Source organism: Lepidochelys olivacea, assembly GCF_965140295.1.
Source record: "Lepidochelys olivacea isolate rLepOli2 genome assembly, chromosome: 1".
NCBI classification, from domain to species: Eukaryota; Metazoa; Chordata; order Testudines; family Cheloniidae; genus Lepidochelys; species Lepidochelys olivacea.
Genome location: NC_140411.1, coordinates 286,889,154 through 286,908,744, shown reverse-complemented (window position 1 = coordinate 286,908,744; position 19,591 = coordinate 286,889,154). Strand labels below are relative to the sequence as shown.

The 19,591-nt window shown below is 38.2% G+C and overlaps 1 protein-coding gene across 3 annotated transcripts in view; it reads right to left on the bottom strand.

The window, feature by feature from the left end:
• The window catches only part of ZFC3H1 (zinc finger C3H1-type containing), a 59,177-nt gene that overhangs the window by 20,985 nt on the left and 18,601 nt on the right, over window positions 1–19,591 (bottom strand). For all 3 annotated transcript variants that reach the window (XM_084638126.1, XM_084638127.1, XM_084638128.1), the window contains exons 7-21: window positions 17,707–17,798; window positions 16,509–16,712; window positions 15,519–15,683; window positions 12,028–12,165; window positions 11,405–11,523; window positions 10,870–11,016; window positions 9,896–10,070; window positions 9,531–9,662; window positions 8,181–8,726; window positions 7,944–8,053; window positions 6,585–6,716; window positions 5,153–5,274; window positions 2,010–2,111; window positions 1,513–1,641; window positions 509–692 (exon numbers count right to left, since the gene is read on the bottom strand). In XM_084638126.1, the coding sequence (XP_084494252.1) occupies window positions 509–692; window positions 1,513–1,641; window positions 2,010–2,111; window positions 5,153–5,274; window positions 6,585–6,716; window positions 7,944–8,053; window positions 8,181–8,726; window positions 9,531–9,662; window positions 9,896–10,070; window positions 10,870–11,016; window positions 11,405–11,523; window positions 12,028–12,165; window positions 15,519–15,683; window positions 16,509–16,712; window positions 17,707–17,798 (2,497 nt within the window). The remainder of the gene's footprint in view (window positions 1–508; window positions 693–1,512; window positions 1,642–2,009; window positions 2,112–5,152; window positions 5,275–6,584; window positions 6,717–7,943; window positions 8,054–8,180; window positions 8,727–9,530; window positions 9,663–9,895; window positions 10,071–10,869; window positions 11,017–11,404; window positions 11,524–12,027; window positions 12,166–15,518; window positions 15,684–16,508; window positions 16,713–17,706; window positions 17,799–19,591) is intronic.

Below are 19,591 nucleotides of genomic sequence, written 5' to 3'. Positions count from 1 at the left end.
ACATGGATTAAAAACTGCAAAACACCTGGCAGTTCTTACTCTAGTGGGTCATCTTAAAGCACCTTGACTACATGTTGTCTTAGAATGCCATCCCAAACATTCCAAAGGCAGATTTAAAATCAGTGTTTCCCTCTATCCTACTTACCTTGATGTAAAAATTCGTAGAACTGGACACATTTATTCCACTGTAATCTTATAAACTGTGTATTTTTTAAAGTGATTACTCCTTTACTAATTCCCATTTCAACTACTTCCACTCTGAAATAAAACCTGTCTGGAGTTAAATATATAATTTATTACTCATGCACTGGACTGTGTACAGCAAGAGATCTAATCTGAAGTTTTTTCTAACTGCTTTTAAGCAATAAAGGTATTTGTGGCTTTGTCAAAGAAACAAAGGGTCCTTTGACACCAGGAAGGAAATCTGATTACAGTAGCACAGGTGAAAAGCATCAACCAAAAAATACAAAAGGGCAACAGATTTGTTTGCCTATAGATAAAAACCTACCCTTCATTTTGACTCAAGTACTTGTATGCAAGTTTAATCCAAAGCTGTACATCACACGGGTTTTCGAGGACACTCGCCTCCAGATTAGAAATATCATCAGTCTCATTTGTGAAATATCTGACATCATCAGGAGTCACAACAGCATCCAAAGCTCGAACATTTGCTTTGTGTTCTACAGGATGGGCTGGAAGAATAAAGTGTCTCTGTTCAGCATGCAGATTACCTTTCACAGTGGAACTTGAACTAACTAATCGTATATTTAAGATGAGGGAAAACACCATCAAACAGAATTCCCAAGTGAATGTCAGGATACCTTTCAAATACAATAACCACCCACCACATTTAGAAAAAGGTAAAGGTACTCTCTCTTTAAAGCAGGAAAGAAGCAGTAAGTACGGCACAAAAAACTGGCAGTAGTTCAAATGTGAAAACTGGAAAAAGGAAGTGTTAGAGGACTGCTTTTGCAGGATCATACTGGTTAGGGATAACTTATAGGACAGCACTGAGAGTGAGGCAGAACTCATAGGAGAAAGTTCATCACAAAACAAGTCTGATCCTCTGAAGATCCTTCTGCAGGATTCACTCGGGGGGGGGGGGGTGTTGGTTGTGCCATTTGCACAAATCATGTGGGAAATCTCTGTAACGACTAAGATTTTTGATATCTTAAGGCACAGGTAAACTAGTTCGAGAGCTATGCCCTGCGAAGCATGCGCCAATCTCAGATGCTCTAGAACATTCTAGCAGGTTCCCTGCAAGAGAAGGGAACAACAGCTCCCACTAAGACTTTAAATTATTTATTTTTAAATGGATATACATAGATTTAATCATCCTAGAATAAAGAACAGGCAAATGAGGAGAAGGTAGTCAAGAAGCTTATGCGTGGAGTACATAAATGGATCATATACTGAAGTAAAGTCATGCTTTATCTGAGTAAGTGCTTGCAACTCCCCGCCCCCTTCCCCCAATATTAGTTATTTCTAATGCACAACACAATTTTGCCTTACCATATTTAATAGTTCCCAGAGATTGTTCCTCCTCACTGCTGCTGCTGCTACTACTACTATCTAAAACAGGTTTTCTCCAGTACTTAGGTCTCCATTTCCTTTTGTCTTTCCAAGTTGTAAATGGAGGTGCTGTAACCAAACAGAAGAAAAGAAATTGTTTGTTTTGCAGCCACAAACCAATGTATTTTTGTTCAAAGTCAGTCATTTTAGGTAAAATTATCAGAAGCATTTAAGTGTCTTAGAAGTATAGATTCCATTGACTTTCAATGAGACTTAGGTTCCTGAGTGCACAAGTCACTTTTGAAATTTTAACCTTATAACAAAAAGAAGCTTAAAGACAGAAGACCATAACCATATGTTTCAGTGCAATAAACTTAAATAGAGTAAGCAAATCTTCTCTTTACAATACTATCGTAAGAATTTGTCAAGCTCATACGCAATGTTAACGCTATAATATAACAGACTGTTTTATTAATAGTATCAAACAAGTTACTTACTGTGACCTTTACTCTCATTGATATTGCTAACAAGAAGAACGGCCATCTGATCCACTGACATTCGATCTCTGTTTACACCAAAAAGTTTTTCTACATATTTTTCTAAAATGAGACCAAGATTACAATATAACTAGATGCTATAAATTTATGAAATATTATAACAAAAGAGATAATCTCAGCAGAAAGAATAATGAAAATATAAATATCACCACCATTATTTCAGTGCTGATCATTTCAAGTTATCAAGTGTGGCTGGATATAGAAGTCAAAAATTGGAAAAAGATATATTAGGCCATTTTATCCCCCCAAGATTATTCCTGCAGTACATTTTCTAGTGCTTTGGTCTCGTCTACTTGTAAATATCCTTAAAAAAGGGAGTTTCCATAGGTGCTTTCTAGGCCACCGCTACAGATTACATCTCACAAACAGAAATTTCTTTCTGATTTTTCCAGTCTGACTTTCTTGTGTTACTTTCATCCCATTACTCCTCAAAGATGCAGAAGAGGCATCTGGGGAAGGGGAAAGGAACATAGAACTTCATCACTATCATCATTATTTTTGAAAACTCGTGGCGAACGGGGGAAGTCCCGGATGACTGGAAAAAGGCTAATGTAGTGCCAATCTTTAAAAAAGGGAAGAAGGAGGATCCAGGGAACTACAGGCCAGTCAGCCTCACTTCAGTCCCTGGAAAAATCATGGAGCAGATCCTCAAAGAATCAATCCTGAAGCACTTGCATGAGAGGAAAGTGATCAGGAACAGCCAGCATGGATTCACCAAGGGAAGGTCATGCCTGACTAATCTAATCGCCTTTTATGATGAGATTACTGGTTCTGTGGATGAAGGGAAAGCAGTGGATGTATTGTTTCTTGACTTTAGCAAAGCTTTTGACACGGTCTCCCACAGTATTCTTGTCAGCAAGTTAAGGAAGTATGGGCTGGATGAATGCACTACAAGGTGGGTAGAAAGCTGGCTAGATTGTCGGGCTCAACGGGTAGTGATCAATGGCTCCATATCTAGTTGGCAGCCGGTATCAAGTGGAGTACCCCAAGGGTCGGTCCTGGGGCCAGTTTTGTTCAATATCTTCATAAATGATCTGGAGGATGGTGTGGATTGCACTCTCAGCAAATTTGCGGATGATACTAAACTGGGAGGAGTGGTAGATACGCTGGAGGGTAGGGATAGGATACAGAAGGACCTAGACAAAATTGGAGGATTGGGCCAAAAGAAATGTGATGAGGTTCAATAAGGATAAGTGCAGGGTCCTGCACTTAGGACGGAAGAACCCAATGCACAGCTACAGACTAGGGACCGAATGGCTAGGCAGCAGTTCTGCGGAAAAGGACCTAGGGGTGACAGTGGACGAGAAGCTGGATATGAGTCAGCAGTGTGCCCTTGTTGCCAAGAAGGCCAATGGCATTTTGGGATGTATAAGTAGGGGCATAGCGAGCAGATCGAGGGACGTGATCGTTCCCCTCTATTCGACATTGGTGAGGCCTCATCTGGAGTACTGTGTCCAGTTTTGGGCCCCACACTTCAAGAAGGATGTGGATAAATTGGAGAGAGTCCAGCGAAGGGCAACAAAAATGATTAGGGGACTGGAACACATGAGTTATGAGGAGAGGCTGAGGGAGCTGGGATTGTTTAGCCTGCAGAAGAGAAGAATGAGGGGGGATTTGATAGCTGCTTTCAACTACCTGAAAGGGGGTTCCAAAGAGGATGGCTCTAGACTGTTCTCAATGGTAGCAGATGACAGAATGAGGAGTAATGGTCTCAAGTTGCAGTGGGGGAGGTTTAGATTGGATATTAGGAAAAACTTTTTCACTAAGAGGGTGGTGAAACACTGGAATGCGTTACCTAGGGAGGTGGTAGAATCTCCTTCCTTAGAGGTTTTTAAGGTCAGGCTTGACAAAGCCCTGGCTGGGATGATTTAACTGGGAATTGGTCCTGCTTTGAGCAGGGGGTTGGACTAGATGACCTTCTGGGGTCCCTTCCAACCCTGATATTCTAGGATTCTATGATCACTTTTCCCAGGTCTTTAGACCCTGATTTAAGCTCTTCCCCTTGCATTTAAATAAGGGAACTGGAAAAATGAAACTGAACAGTACACATCCGCTATCCAAAATGACAATCCAACATGGTGGTAGTAAAAAACAGATACTTTTTTAGAATCATAATGATGTTTAAGAAATCAATTTCTCTACTGAACCCTAGACCATCCCTCAAATTCGCACAATTTCACATAGTCTCCAAAACCGTATCTGGGTTTTAAAAAATGACATCTGGCTCAATAGTTTCTTAGTAGTATATATGATCTACATCATTCTGCTTTTTAAAACCAACTGTTTATCTCAGGCTTTTTGGCATGGCAAAACAGAAGTATCAACAGAGAGTGTATTACAGGATTTAACAAGAAATCTTGCTTCATTTTTCAATTTAAAAGATGTGTATACCAATACTCCATTATTAAGTTTAAAAACATTAATATTTAGAATATTTTACCCATCCAACTTTAACCCATTTAAGTGGCAAAGTTACATAATCATCAGCCCTATCTCTAGAGAACTGGGCTTAAAAAGGACTGATCTCTAGAGAAGAGTGTCTCTCATCCTAGATCCCAGGATGATTTTGTACACTTTGGCACAAAATAATCATCATTAAATCTAGCCCTGAGAATAGATTAGAATATGATTATGTGCCTGGATTGTGGAGGAAGCTTTCCTGGTGCCTATTCACACTACACCTAGTTCCATTAATAAGTACAACATCCCATTAAGTTATGTATATAAGCAATAAAAAAGGAAGGTAAGGAAGGTTTCCACTCCCCACCCATGAAATCTTGTCTCCTTCATTTCTTGTTTGAATGAAATGCCCAGTGAAATTAGGGAGAATTTTCTCCTGAATAAAGAAGGAATTTTTCCTGAATACAGGAGTTACTGTCTACTACTGAGAAATTTACTATGGACTGTGACTCAAAAATGGCTTTCCACTTTTCCATACAAAAATATTTTACAATGTATACAATGACCACTAGAAAGACTGTAATGATTCTTTAATTCTAGAACTTCTAATGAAAATAAAAGCTACCCTTTGGAAAAAAAAAAAATTCCCAGTTTTACATTCAGTAGGAAACAAACTTAAAAACCTGTTGCAATGCTGATCTCCTCATCAGTGCTTTTTTCTGAACAGCCAATCAAAGCTAAATTATAAGAAAGAATGTCCTGAAACAGCTGCTTTCGGTTAACAGTGCAATCTTTCATGTGCTGCCTAAAAAGAGAAAAAAAAGTTAGACTAAGTTGTTCTCAGACAACAAAATATCACCAAAGTAAAGATTTAACATCAGGGCCACAATCAGCAAGTGTTACTTAAACCCTACTGAAGCAGAGAAACCAACAAAAAATTGAAGTGAAAAGATGTCTATGAAGCACAATGTTTAAGGTGCTCTGAAATGTCTACTAACGAACAAGTATGCTTTTAGGCCTTGTCTAAACACAAACTTGCAATAAAATAACTAACAGTTTTAATTCACCCCTTTTGTTATTTCAGTACAAGTCTATGTGTGGACCACACTTCAAAATACACACTTGCACTGAAGTAACAAAAGGTGCCAATTAAAACTGATTTTGTTAGTTCAGTGTATGTTTGTGTAGACTAGTTTAGGTATCCTGCGTACAGTCTCACCACCCTGTACAAGGAATAGATGTGCACTACTTCTAGTAAAGGAGAATAATCTTAACATAAAATAGTAGGTCTGTTCATATGATATTCCTCCAAAAGATAACAGGAGTTGGGAGTCTCATGCACTTGTGTATTGGTAGAATTCCTCTCAGAAATAATCCAGTTGCTCTTGATTACAGATTATATACCCAGAGTCAGTGAATCAATACACTACTTCCTTTCCCCCCCCCCCTTTTTTTTAAAGTTAGATCAATCTCATCATTTGAGAGGTCCAATGGCTCAAGAGGCATGGTAGGCAAGCAACAGCTAGCTAATGAAACTCCAAATGAACAGGCTATTGTTAATATAACCGTAAACACCATTTAATGATGTGGCTTCAAAGTATACAGATTTTAATGCAGTTCTTCCAAAGCAGTTTTAAACTGATCTCTTGCATTACAATAGGATCTTTTATTAAATAATTCCATAATACACCATGCTATAGATGTTACTAATTTATTTATAGTGTGCTAAATAGTATGTTTCCTCATCCACTGTTACATCAGGTAATAAAAGACACTGCTGTAATTACGATACAAGAGAGTTCCCATCTGGATACAAAAAGAGCCTAAAGGACACCCCGCAGGATCTGACATAATGGTGAACAAAATCCTCAAAAACTCAAGCAATCTTTCTTTTTCCAAGTTTAGACATAAGAGCTCTCCCTCCAGGACTGGAACTGGCACACTGATTTTCTTCCTGCCAAGTGAACTTACACAGGCAAGTTTTTAATGGAAGGCTATAGCACATCATGCACACAGACCTTGTTAAGAATCAGACATGTCTATTTTCACCTCTTGGCAGCAGTAAACTCTGCAACAGAGATTTGGGACAAATGAATAAGACTGAAAGGGACTCACCACTGACAATCATCATCATTACACGTGCCTGTTAAATCAAAACGACAGAAACACTGTTTTGGCTCAATCATATTGCTGTAGGATACTGAACTGAGGTAAAGCTTTTCCTTGGTTCGAAAATAGGGGCTAAACCTAAAGAAAGAAAAAAAAAAAATATGATGTGAATCCCTGGTAGACAAACAGAAAAGCAGTTTTAAATATAAATAAATAAAAAGGAATTGTATTTTGCTTCCAGAAGTATCTTGCATTTCTGAAAGGCTGACTGGAGTACAGCTGACCTACTAAAGGCAACACAGTACAGTTCTCTCAGTCCGCATAGATTTCTATTCCAATATCCTGCTCTCCCTTCATTCACCAAACCTCATTACATGCACATGGGGAATTAATGCACACACTGTAGGGAGAGTTACATATTAGAGTTAAGATCTAATGCGAACCTGAGAGACCTGTGCTCTTTCACTTACTTAACTGGCATCAAGCAGAGCTGTAAAGCAGATTGCTGGGGATTAAATAACCGCAGAAGCCATAGTACTAAAAGCTCAATATCAGAGAGCCTCCAGAACAGGTGCACAGAAACTCAGTATGAGCTGACTCTTATTAGCCAGATGTTTTCTGGTGGTTTTTCCTTTAATACAAAATTTGATGCTAAACTATTACAGCGTTTTAAGTTTGTCAATTTCTAGTATGGTAAGGGAATCACCACAGTCTGTACTATATTAAAAGCATAGCAAAGCTGCTCCTGTAAGAAAGTTATCCTTCAGCTTCTGCCTTCCCACTGTATTACAATGCTGTAATACAAAAATCTAGAGCACACTGTAAATTTAGGAGTAGTGTAATATAAGAGCTAATATAAAACAAATACAAGGAGTACTGCACTGCTGGTGTTAAATTTTTGCATGTAATTCAACGTAATCATCCAGGTTTTAGAATCTGCTTAAATCTAGCACAGAATTCAATTTATGGAACTGAAGCGCCATAGACTTTAGGTCCATCTTGCTGCTCCAAAATGGGGCCTATAGGTAATGAATGAAGACATAATTAAGTCTCTAGAGATAAGTTTTCTGTTTCTTTGAAGCAGAAAAATAATTTTAAGACAACTTTTGGTTTAAGAAAGTTAGGTTTTACGTATCATGCTTAAAAGTTTATCATACCACACAGAACTTTAAAATGTCAAATCTTCCAAAGAATGGAATCCCAAGCTAAGGTTACAAAAGCTGTTCTTAAGCCAAACTTACCTTTGGCATTAGACAACTTGTAAGAAGAAATAAAGAGAGAGCACTGAAAGCAATTAAAATATTCCATACACAAAGAAGCCACACACACACACACACACACACACAGTTAATATAATCTTCATACCTGTAGGATTTAAAAACTAGAAGGGGACTATGATATGGCCCAAATGGAAATGGTCTCACTTCAGTTTGTTTACTTTGTGCCGTAACAATATCCATATCTACCAAAATTTCCTAGGAAACAAATATACATTTAAAGAATTATAATACAGCAAAAACCTAGTCTTCATAAAAAAGACAAATCATCATAATGTACTTACAAGTTAAGTATTAAAAAAAAGGAGTTGAGGCACAAGTTTACCTGACCACATAAAAACTCTTTCTTAGAAGTCATAACGGCAGTACTTTTTATAAGCAGTTCTTTCAAGCTGTCAGCTTTAGCATAAAGTTTTTTCAGTTCATCAATATTCAACCCAAGAAAAAGTTCAGGTTCCTCCACTGCTTTTTTAGAAAGTTTGTTTATTTCTTGTTTGGGGGTGTCCATGTGCTTAAGATTCGGTTTAGTAAAAGAACTGGATTCTCTGAAAGATCTCCTTCGTTCTCTGTTTGAGTTAGACAAAATTTCATCATCAAAATAGTTTTCTTCACTGTCTAGGGTCAGTTTGTCTTGTGTAAGGTCATGAAGTGATGGCTGAGGTAATACAAATTCAGATTCCTCTTCTGCATTTGGAGTAATATTCGGTTGTTCCCTGGTTTGAAGTGCACGGGCCTCTTTAAGTTTCTGAATCTTTAGAGCATACTCATACTCCAGTTGCTGTAGTCGTTTCTTCTCCAATGCAATCAATTCTGCTGAATGTTTTTTTGGACTTGATGCAGGGGAATGATCCAATTTCAACATTTTGCTTGGCTACAAAGAAAAAAAAATCCCTTAATATCTCTTTGCATTTACTGAAATACTGATAAGAGGGTAATGAAACAGGGTAAAACATTTGACTCAGGTTAGAAGTACATATTTTAAACTCTTGCCTGAAAACGTAAACAAAACAGCAGGAAAACCACAACATAATTTGCCACAATTCCACTGGAATGTTGGCTGGTTTTTCTATTAAATTAGTCTACACCACTCTATAAATCTTTAACACACAAATTTGGGTTACCAAAGTTTAACCATAAAATGCAAAGCAAATACATATAAAAAAGGGAAAACAAAGAAAAAATATAACTTACAAAAAACTGTCTCAAATTGTCTCAGAGCTTTGTTTTTCTTCCAAATTGCCTTCTTCAGCTTGTTTTTCAGATTAGTAATATCAGATCCTCACTTACTTGTCTCAGCTGGACAGCTTGGGCAAAATCTTTGAAGGAGCTGAATAGTGATGTCACCAACATGCAGGAATCCTTCCCCACATAGCTCAGGCCAGAATCTTATTACAGTACTATTCGTTTTCTCCAGCAAAGAGATGGAAGTAAAACCCTAACACTTCTAATGTAAAAATCCAACAGAAAAGACTTTTGGAACAAACTTTCAGAGAGCTTCTATATTGCAATGTGGAGATGTACATGGAAAAAAAAACTTGTTTTTTCTTCACAGTTCACCTTTTAAAATACTTTTCCATTTAAACTTCTATTTGAAGATTCTGAACTGAAGTTAGCTAAACAAAGTTATTATTGCTTTTTGACTAAAGAATGGTGCAAGTTTATGTGACTGACTTACTCCAAGGTGATCTTGTTCCAGTTTTCGTTTTCCAATTTCTTTACTTGCCACTGCTTTTGCTCGAGCAAGCTCTTCTCCATATTTTAACGCCAGAGCTTTCTTCACTGTAACTCGTTGTTGAACTTTGTGAATCTGAAAAGAGAAAAAAATATTTTAGCACTTCAAGAAAACATGCACTTTCTACCAATAAAAAGTTTGATTTGACAAAATTCAGACACAGCTAAATGAATTAATATGTTGCACAGTACAAATAAAGCCACATACTTCCAAGAACTGAATTTGCACAACTCCAAAAATATGAAAGTTCACATAGTGATAGAAAATAAATTGAACAATTTTTTTTTCCTGACAAAGTTCAAACCTACTTGTTCCTGAAGCTTCTTCAAAAACACCCTATTAACATCCAAAATCTTTTCAGTTGCTTGCAGTTGCTCAGCAAGTTTGGCAATCTTATTTTCAGCAATTCGAACAGATTCTCTCTTCTTTGCTTCTTGCTGCAGGAGATGTTTCAAAACAGATTCATCCTTCATTAACAGAAGTCTAAAAATTAAAAAGTTGGTTTAAACACATTTTACCAAGGACCAAAATGGCACAGAATTACAAACTACCACTTTGAATCCCAAACTTCTTAATTTGTAGCAACAGCCAACCAACCAACCACTTTCAACAGTACCTTTCATTAAATTAACTCAAACTATTCTGCAAACAAACATTAAGTATATAACATCCCATGAGACAGGCAAGCATGGGCAATACAGCTGGGTAATCTACAACAGATATACTAAATGGGCAGATTTAGTCAATGACATCACTTTAAATATGGTAGTCCGATGAGAAAATGGCAAATCTTAAAAATATTTTGTTGATAGCTTTAGATATTTAAGGGCACCAAAAATTCTGCTCCCATTTCCGCAGCTGAGCCCTCTTCTCAGGTAGGTTTATACTTTAGTGGAGGGCAAGAAGATGCAGAACAGAGGTTGCCTCAAGACAAGAAGCTGCTGCTTCAAAAAGAGCAGCACTTAGACCTGGCAGGAAGGGCAGGGAAAGAGAAAAATAGTACTTGTGCTACAACTGGACACTAAATCCAGAGCAATTCAGTTGGGGGCCTAGAACCAAAGTTTCAAACCACAAAGATCGGAGAGCAGGAAAGAGGGCTGTGGAGTACTGTGATGGTGGCATTACAACACACTCATTTTGTAAAGCAGGAAGTGACAACATAAGGTGCAAAGCAGTGGCTAATCCAGCCCTATTGTATTGAAGTTACATATTCATGAATATTTTCACCTTTCATCCCCCCTAAACAAGCTCAGTGTGGTTTACATCATGCTGAAGAACTTACTTGTGCTTCTTAAGTTTTGCTTCTGCTTCTGTAACTTGTTTTGTAACTATTGCTATTCTACCAACCCCATCGACTTCACCATCAGAGTTTGCAGGAGATGAACCGTTCTTCAATGGATCAGATTTAATTAAGCGCTGCTTCTCTCGACTAAAACAGACACATTAAAAAACAAAACACATGGAATATCCAGCAATTGCAACTAGCTACACATTATGTCTTCTGACAGCATATACTCCCAGAACACAAAAAAGGAGCAGAGCTTTACAGAAAGTAATATGGCTATATTTCAAGTAAGAGGTAGATTTTTGTAGCTGGAACTGTTTCCAAGCAGTTCATATACTGAATAATCTTACTAAAAAGAATCTAAAAAAAAGCCAGTTTATTTTTACAGTCTAAGGAAGCACTTCAGATTAATTCTACTGATCTTTAATTCAACATCTTTTTGTCAGAATTAAAAGGACTGGTTACTGGTATGGCTTAAAATCAAAATATAGGTTCTCCAAAGCTGTGCTATTACACTGAAACACCAACGCACCTGGCAATCTCTTCTTTTAAGAGTCGATATTCAATCTTCTTATCTTCTGGTAAGGCCTCTGGGGTTCTCATAGGATCATTTTCTTTTTCTGATTTTGGAGGTGCTTTGGGTTTTGAGGCCTGTTATAAGAAGAGAGCTTAATCAAAATATGCCAATATTACACTTCCCACACACCAAATTAAATGCAAATGTTTGCAGAAGCCATACTATATTTAAGGGGCAATTACATTTTTCTTTAAGTTTAAAGCTTTAAGATGTAGTTATTAACAGATTACACAGTGAGTACAAGGTTTTTAAAGCCAAATATAGTCAATTAGCAGCCCCTTTTCTTACCTGCCACAACCTGGAGTTCTGTGTTTGGGTTTTATTTTTCAATGAAGCATATTAGTACACCTTCAAGTTTTATCCTGAGGTTATTTTTAACTAAAACAAAAGCAAGTTTACATCATTCTTGCAACACAATGGACAAGTACTAACCCAGGCACAGTACCATAGAAACACACTCAATATTCTTCTGTTTCTGACACATGCCTGTATCTCCAGACCCTTGCTGGAAGGTTTGCTGTGAATTCTGAGGTTAAAAAGTGCTAAAATTAAGATGTATAAATAGATATACCATTTACCTCTGCAGTTCTTCTTGCTTCTTTGATCATGGATTCTAGTCCTCCAAATACACTATTAGTAGAGTTAGATGGCTCTCCGTCAGATTCACTATCATCTGAATCATTGAGTGTCACCACTACTGACTTATGCTTGGGAAGCTGCAGAGACAAAAGTACTTATTTTTATACCTACTGGCAAAAGAAGCAAAACTGTGATGCATTATAACGTAGGCTTTATGTGAACACTTTTAACCCTGCTCCAATTATATTCTGGATCAGTTCTAGTATTTTATGTACATATATATGCAGCTCCCTTTACCAGAACTTCCAAATGCCTCATTTAAAGGATTTATTCTCACAACAGTCATGTGAAGGAGGAAAGTATCTTAATTTTACAAATCGAGAATGGAGGCAGAGAAAACAGCAAGTCACAAAGGAAGTCTATGCTAATACTATGCAGTGATCTTTCTAGTCCCAGTCCCACATACTCAGACTAGGTACTCAAGACTGAGTAGATCAAATAATGATAGATTTTCGCATGTACAGTTCTAGGCAACTTCACCCTACATTCTCCAGCTGATTCTCTCCCTTCCTCCTAACACAGGCATGGATTAAATTTCATTCAAGGCTAGACAGCTACAGAGTAATGTTTATCCTCTACCTCAGGGCCGTGTCCCTTCAATATGTTACAAATCCCAAATAAGAAGCATGTATTACTACACTTTCCTACATATACCACTTCTGCAATAACATGAATTTGAGCAGCTAAGCAAAAGACATTAATTTTGTCACTTTTACTCTACTATTCTTCTCAATGCAAGTGGAAACATGCATAGGGAGGAGTGTGATCTTATATAGTCTTCCAGGGCTGCAGTAGGGTGGAACAAATTAGCGGTTTGTCTTCTCCCTTCACCACCACTCCCAGTAGTAATGTCAGGATCATATACACATTGTTCCAGAACATGGTGCAGCATTGCCAACCAAAATCATTCAAAAACCATTAGTCAGGCATACACAAAAAATCATGATTTAGGATTATTATTTTTAAATCATATGTTTAGTTCCTTGTAACAGTCTTTTGTGTTTTGAGCCTTCAGGGTACAGACTGTACACATTTTCAAACTTTTCTCTGCAACCAGGAGGACAAGAAACTTACTTTTTAAAAAGAAAACACAGTCTCATGATTTCAGGAACTCAAAGAATAATTTAAAAAACCCTGAATACCACAAGACAAACAATTTAAAAAAAAAAAAAATGGCCCTAAGAATGATGAGAATTGACAGTTATTGTGGGTAGAAGGGAGAGAAGAAGCTATGCAAGTGATCTGCTGTAGATACCTACAGCTGTCTACACACTACAGAGCATCTATCCCGTATACACTACACCTACACTATTAGGAGATGCCAGGCAGGCATAGCCTCCTATTGTAGCCATAGCGTACGCCAACAGAAGGAGTTTTTCTGCTGATGTAGAACCACTACCTCCCTGAATAACATTAGCTATTCTTCGCCAGCATAGCTCCAGCTACACTGGGGGTTTTGTCAGCATAGTTATGTCACTAGGGTATGTATTTTTTTCCCCACACTCTGACTGACATAGCTATGCCAGTGTAAGTTTTAAGAGTAGATGGGGCCTTAAACTGGCCACACCTCCTTTAATACACACAGGAAAGTGTTCCTGTTCTAGACCTTAAGCTACCACGTTCACAATAAGCAATGGCTTTTAACAAGCCTGAAAATGGAGTGATTTTTCTATCATTATGTTGATTCAAAACTCAAAAACACTTAATTAGAATGGCTATGCAAAATGAAAAGTTGTTAAAAAATGAGCAAGGCTGAAGCATATACAAACATATCGTCCATCATTTTTAAATTAATTAGTGTAAAAAATAACTAAGCTAATAATCATTAACTAGAGTATACAGAAAAACTTATCAGGACTTGCTCAACCCTTTAAAAACTGCCCATCATCACAGCTGATAAAAGCTATCTTGCAATTAAAAAGGCTAAATACTGGCATTCATCTCCCATTAACTAGTACAATTTTTCTTTGTGTTTCTGTACCATAACAGTTGAATTAAATCTGACCCAGGAGAAATTCAAGACAATAGGACAAAGAACTCTTTCAAAATCCTCTAATAGTTGACAAAGTGATTCAAATGAGATTTACATAAAAAATTACCAAAAGAACAGCTTACAGAACACATGCAACTGCCAACTGATTATCACATGTATAATGTGCACAAAGGCCAGAGGCCCTTTGTATCTCAAATTACTCTTGTATTGTTTGAAATTAGGTTAGAAGTAGGCAGCGGACACAGAGCGTTAAGGAGATGGAAAGGTTTGCTAGAAGAGGGGGAAATATGACCTTGTCCCTGCTGAAGTTATCTGAAAGAGTGGAATATCATAAGATTTTTTTAAAGTAAATTCAGCTAACGAAGAGTGTGATGCACACGAGAGGTTATAATCAGAAGACTAAGAAGCTCCCGTAAATTCTGACCAAAATGACATCAGTGTAGTCAGGCCTCTTCTATCTTTCGTCCGTACTGTCCTCCCTTCTCCTTACAAAACAATATGTAGGCAGTGAAACACTTCAAAGGTGCTTCAGAGAGATCATGGACACCACAAATCAGATACTGACGTGATCCGAACTCATGTCTCAGAGCCATTAAAATAGGATTAAAAAACCACTATATAATATCTAGCTGGACTCTGATAATTAAATACCAGATAAACCAACTGTCAGAACAGAACTACCTCGACCATTTAGTGCTAATCTTATGCCTCATTAATTCCCCTCCATCTTAAAAACGCTGGTTTCACTGTTTTGGTTTTTAAATTTTCTACATCCAAGCATCTTCTGCCTGTAACATCTCCCTTCATCTTTAACTTCATGTAAGATTATACCAAACCAAATAACAGGACAGTATTTAAAGAGGCTGTCTCACAGACTCAGTGAACTTTGACCATGGCTCAAATGCTCATACAGTGCTTTGAATGGATAAGATGCTGAACGCTAAAAGCGGGAAAGGGTAATAATCTTCAGTGTCTGAAATTCCTAGTGAAAGGTAACTTAAGGTAATTTAAACAATGTTTAAGTGACAGCTATACCGTTTTGCACTAGACTGCTAAAAATATATGAAATTACATTTGCTGCTTGCTTCATGCATCTTATCTTCTCAGGATTCTCCTCCCTCCGCCCCAATCTAAAAAGGGAAAAACTTTAGCTCATTTTAAAAGGTTATTTAAGAAGGGCCACTGCATCTTCTCCCAGCTCAGAAAAGCCATAAATTCTTAGACGTATCAGAGAATTAAATATTTCATTGCAATGAAGGGAAAGAGAACGGCCCAACATGCCACAGGTTCCTAATCACTGCTCTAACACAAAATTATTTTCAAGGGAAATAACATGCCTTTATGCATAAGAAGATCCTTTAATTCTAACTTACCATATGAGTTAAGACTAGTTCATAAGATGGTCTTACTAAAAGAAAACTGAAGTTATTTCCTTACTGTGATTACTGCTCGTGGAGGTCGCGGTACTCTAACAAACTTTGTGTTCTGTACCCGAGGCTGGGATACAGTATTAATACTGACTGCTGATAGATTGCTTCTTGGCACAGGCTGGGAATTATTTGGAACTGGAGGTGAAGGCGGACCACTATTACTTGATGTTTCCTACAGAAGGAAATAAAAAGTCCAATTAGGGGGGAAAACAGTATACTGTATCAAAAGAGTTTCAAAAGGTGTACAGCTCTATATGAAAAACAATTGAAAAATATTAGCATGTTAGTGCCTATGCCATCTCTAAATTTTTATAACAGAGACACTATACCACCAGAACATATTTCAATTTTCTGATCGAATATAAACTACCACCACTTGTGTAGTTACATAGTGATGCCAAAAAGTGTACTAGGCAAGAATGGTCCTGCTCTTGTTTACAGTTGATCTGCAAAGGAAATAGGTTTGTGGCCTCTTTTATGAGGTCATATAGGCAGTTTAGTTTAATTTTCGTTACAAACACAGGGAGCGGTGGGGATAAGTTTTGTTTGTTTTTTACCTCAGAAATACTAGAAATGTCAAGTCCTGTCCATCTCTCATTTGCTGGAGGACTGAAGTGAAGCAAGAGCTCTCTCAGCCTTCAAATGACAGGGTAGGTAGTGTTTGAAGCTTTAACAAAAAGAACTTCCTTCTAATTGTTTGTTAAATAGGTATTAAGCAAATAAACAGTTTAACAGTGAATAAAATCCCTTCCACTGTACAAATTTTAGTCCTTTGAAATGTTATAATCCCACCAGTCCTCCAGCAAAAACAGGTTTGACAAGACCTGTAATTTGTAATGTAAGCCAAGCAGATTTTGTTTAAAACTCATTCAGGATTGTTTTATACAGCCATAAAGGAGCAAAAAACCCATCCTATATTTTCCACCCTTTGCAGGTCACCTTTAAAGTAAGCTCAAGATTGCCATCTAGAGGCTATATTCACAAACTACTGGACTACCTCTGATTTGAAAGCTCGTTTGTTAGCTAGAGACTTGAGTAGCTCTTCTCGTAGCAGCATTTCTTCTTCTTCTTCCTCATCTGCAAATGGAGGTTTGGGTGGCTGTTCAGGTTCCTCAGGTGGAAGAGGCGGGAGAGGTGGAGGAGGCTCAAGAGAAACACAAGAAACGTCCTCCACATAAAGTTGGCTCAACGGCTGCATGGTCTGAAATGCATTACAAAAAGAAAAACAGAATCTGAAAACCAAATAGAATTAAACTAAACCTTTCATTGCTAAATTATCCCAAAAGACACAAAGGACATGAACTAAACTGATCAGGTCACGGTTTAATATTACAATTCAAACAGCAGTGACTTAAACAGTGACATCAAAGGCTGGAGTTAAATTGCTCCTATTTACAAAAAAGGAGGTAGGTAACGAGAACAATAAGTGCTAAAACAGTGGCCTTTTGAAGGTTTGTCCCTTCAGCTCTATTACAATTCCCTTTAAGGCTAGGAATTCAGAGATTTTAGTCCCAAGAAGAAACACCAACTAGGCACAAAGAAGGATATGAAAGCTGCAAATGTTCAGTGGGAAGGGGGGAAGACAGAGAATAGCAGGCTTCTGGAAAATTCCTAGGTAAGAAGGCAACCAGAGTCTAATTGAGACTGGTACTGGGTGGATAAGGGGTCTACAACACAGCCAAAATAGGTGTTAGTCCCTGGATGGGGAATACTGAGGCTAGAGAGGACAGACATTTTGTATATAGGGCCAGGGAACCGGAGCCCAGGAGGGAAGTGGGGACTGGGTTACCCTACCCTTCAGCTACACACCTGAAAGTAGTGATGCAAGAGGAGAAGGAACTGATTAGAACTCCAGCAGCAAAGAAGGTGGAAAGACAGTTGAGACCAGAAAAGATTGAAAGAATTGTCTGGTTTTGTTGATCTCTGGAAAAGGGGGTCTCCTGTACAGTCACCCCAACACCAGAGGGGGAACAACTGATCAGCAAAAAGATACAGAGGCACAATGGCACCACAAAAGGGCCTGGGAAGAACTACTGTATGCAGACTTGTTAGAAGTTATTAGGAAATTCTCACATATTTTAATGCAACATAAATGTGGGGTCCAAGACAGTGTTTCTTTAAGGCACAGAACTAAAATATATATTAAAACTGAAAAATTTAAAAGACTAAAATTAATTGAAATTATTTCCTGTAACCTGAGGTGGAAGAGGCAAGGAAACTGGTGGCGTTGGAGGAGGAAAATATCCCATCAGACAGTCAAAGAAAGGAGGCTGCACTGGAGACGAAACTGCAACGAAGAGAGATACATTTAAATTCAAGAAAGAAGAATAGCAACAATAACTTAAACAGTTACCAAACACAACTCTAAGTCATGTTATACTTTAATTAACCAACTAAAAATCTAGGCAAGTTACCGAATTGCATTTCAAATCATGACTATAAAGCAAAGTGAGAAAACAGGCAAGATCCTAATTTACATCTCAACTTTGGTAGGTGAGACCAGATCAAAAGAGGAGTATATACACCTGAACACAAGACACACAGAACTACTCAATGCCCTGTTTCTACCTTTTTTTATTATTAACTTTACAATTTGTATTCAAATATTCGAAGACAACATCACTCTAAGTGAAACCCATCTTTGCTGTCCAGTTTGATTTAACTCACAAATGCATGCTTTCTGAAACTACATGCCCCAGCAGAGATTCCAACTGATCTGGCAACCAGCAATAAGGAGATGCAACATGCACAAAGGCTTCAGCACCAGACAGGGAAGAAACGCAAGGAGTATTGAATACTGGGATATGTAGATCCAGAACCTCAGAGGCCCGCCCTTCCATATGAAGGAGTCACAGTTTGCATGCCTGGTAACAGTATGTTCTGTGGTCCTTCTAAAAACAGACAGTAGAAAGATTAAGAGAGGCAGCTAGTGAGAAAGTCTGGGAACAGAGGCCAGAGGGTAAGGAAGTTGGCCGAGAAGGAAAAATAATAATAATATGGAAAATAAGAAAATAAAATCAGAAGATGAAGAGCAATGGAATAAAAGGAGTAAACACAGTTAAGAAAGAATTACGGTTATTGAAATATTGGTAATGTTTCTAAATTTTAACTGTATTTTCTGATGGAAAAGGAGCGCCGAAATAGTTTTATTTAAGTTTGTGAGAAAATTAGGTGCAGGACAGGGTTCTAGAAAGTAGCCAACAGAGTCTTTCACATTGCGTTCTGCGGACCCCCATGTCTACATGATTCCATGTGAATTTATAAACAAGTTTGATGTTTCTAATCATATTTGTCTAAGTGTAAGCCTGAAGATCTTTAGAGGATCCCTAGGGAATAAAAAGATATATAAAAAATAATCAGATTTAAAACAGGACAGAATTAGTTCCTCTTAAACGGCATAGTTCTCAAACCCGCAGGGCATTATTATGAAGGCTGCAATTTGGTCACGGAATCCGTGACTTCCAAAGACCTCCATGACTTCAGCCAGCACCAGCTGGGAGCTGTGGGGTACACCAGCCACCTGTGGAGGCAAGGAGCTGCAGGGTACACCAGCCGCCCCAGGTGGCAGGAGCCCCCTCGCAGCTTCCAACCCCCACACGGACCCCCCCGCAGCTCCTGACCGCCCCGGGCGGTGGGGGCAATCCTGACCGCTCCGGGCAGCACAGGGGGACCGACCCCCGCAGCTCTGCGCCACCAGCAGAGGGGTACCCAGGAGCTCCCAGCCCCCATGGGCGGTGGAAGCCCCTGGAGCTCCCAGCCCACCAGCAGATGCCCAGGCTCCTCATTTTGTTATGGATATTTTTAGTAAAAGTCAGGGACAGGTCATGGGTTTCCATTAATTTTTCATTATTGCCCATGACCTGTCCGTGACTTTTACTAAAAATATCCGTAACAAAAAAAATCTTAGCCTTAATTACCACCCATTCAACTTCAGTCCTCAAAACGAACACAGCCCTTCTGAGACGACAGAAGAAATATGAAATGGACAATCTCCAACAGTAAAGTACCATATATACTCGTTCATTAGCCCATTCATTAATAAGCCGACCCCCCAAGATGGATAGGTAAAAACAGTAAAAA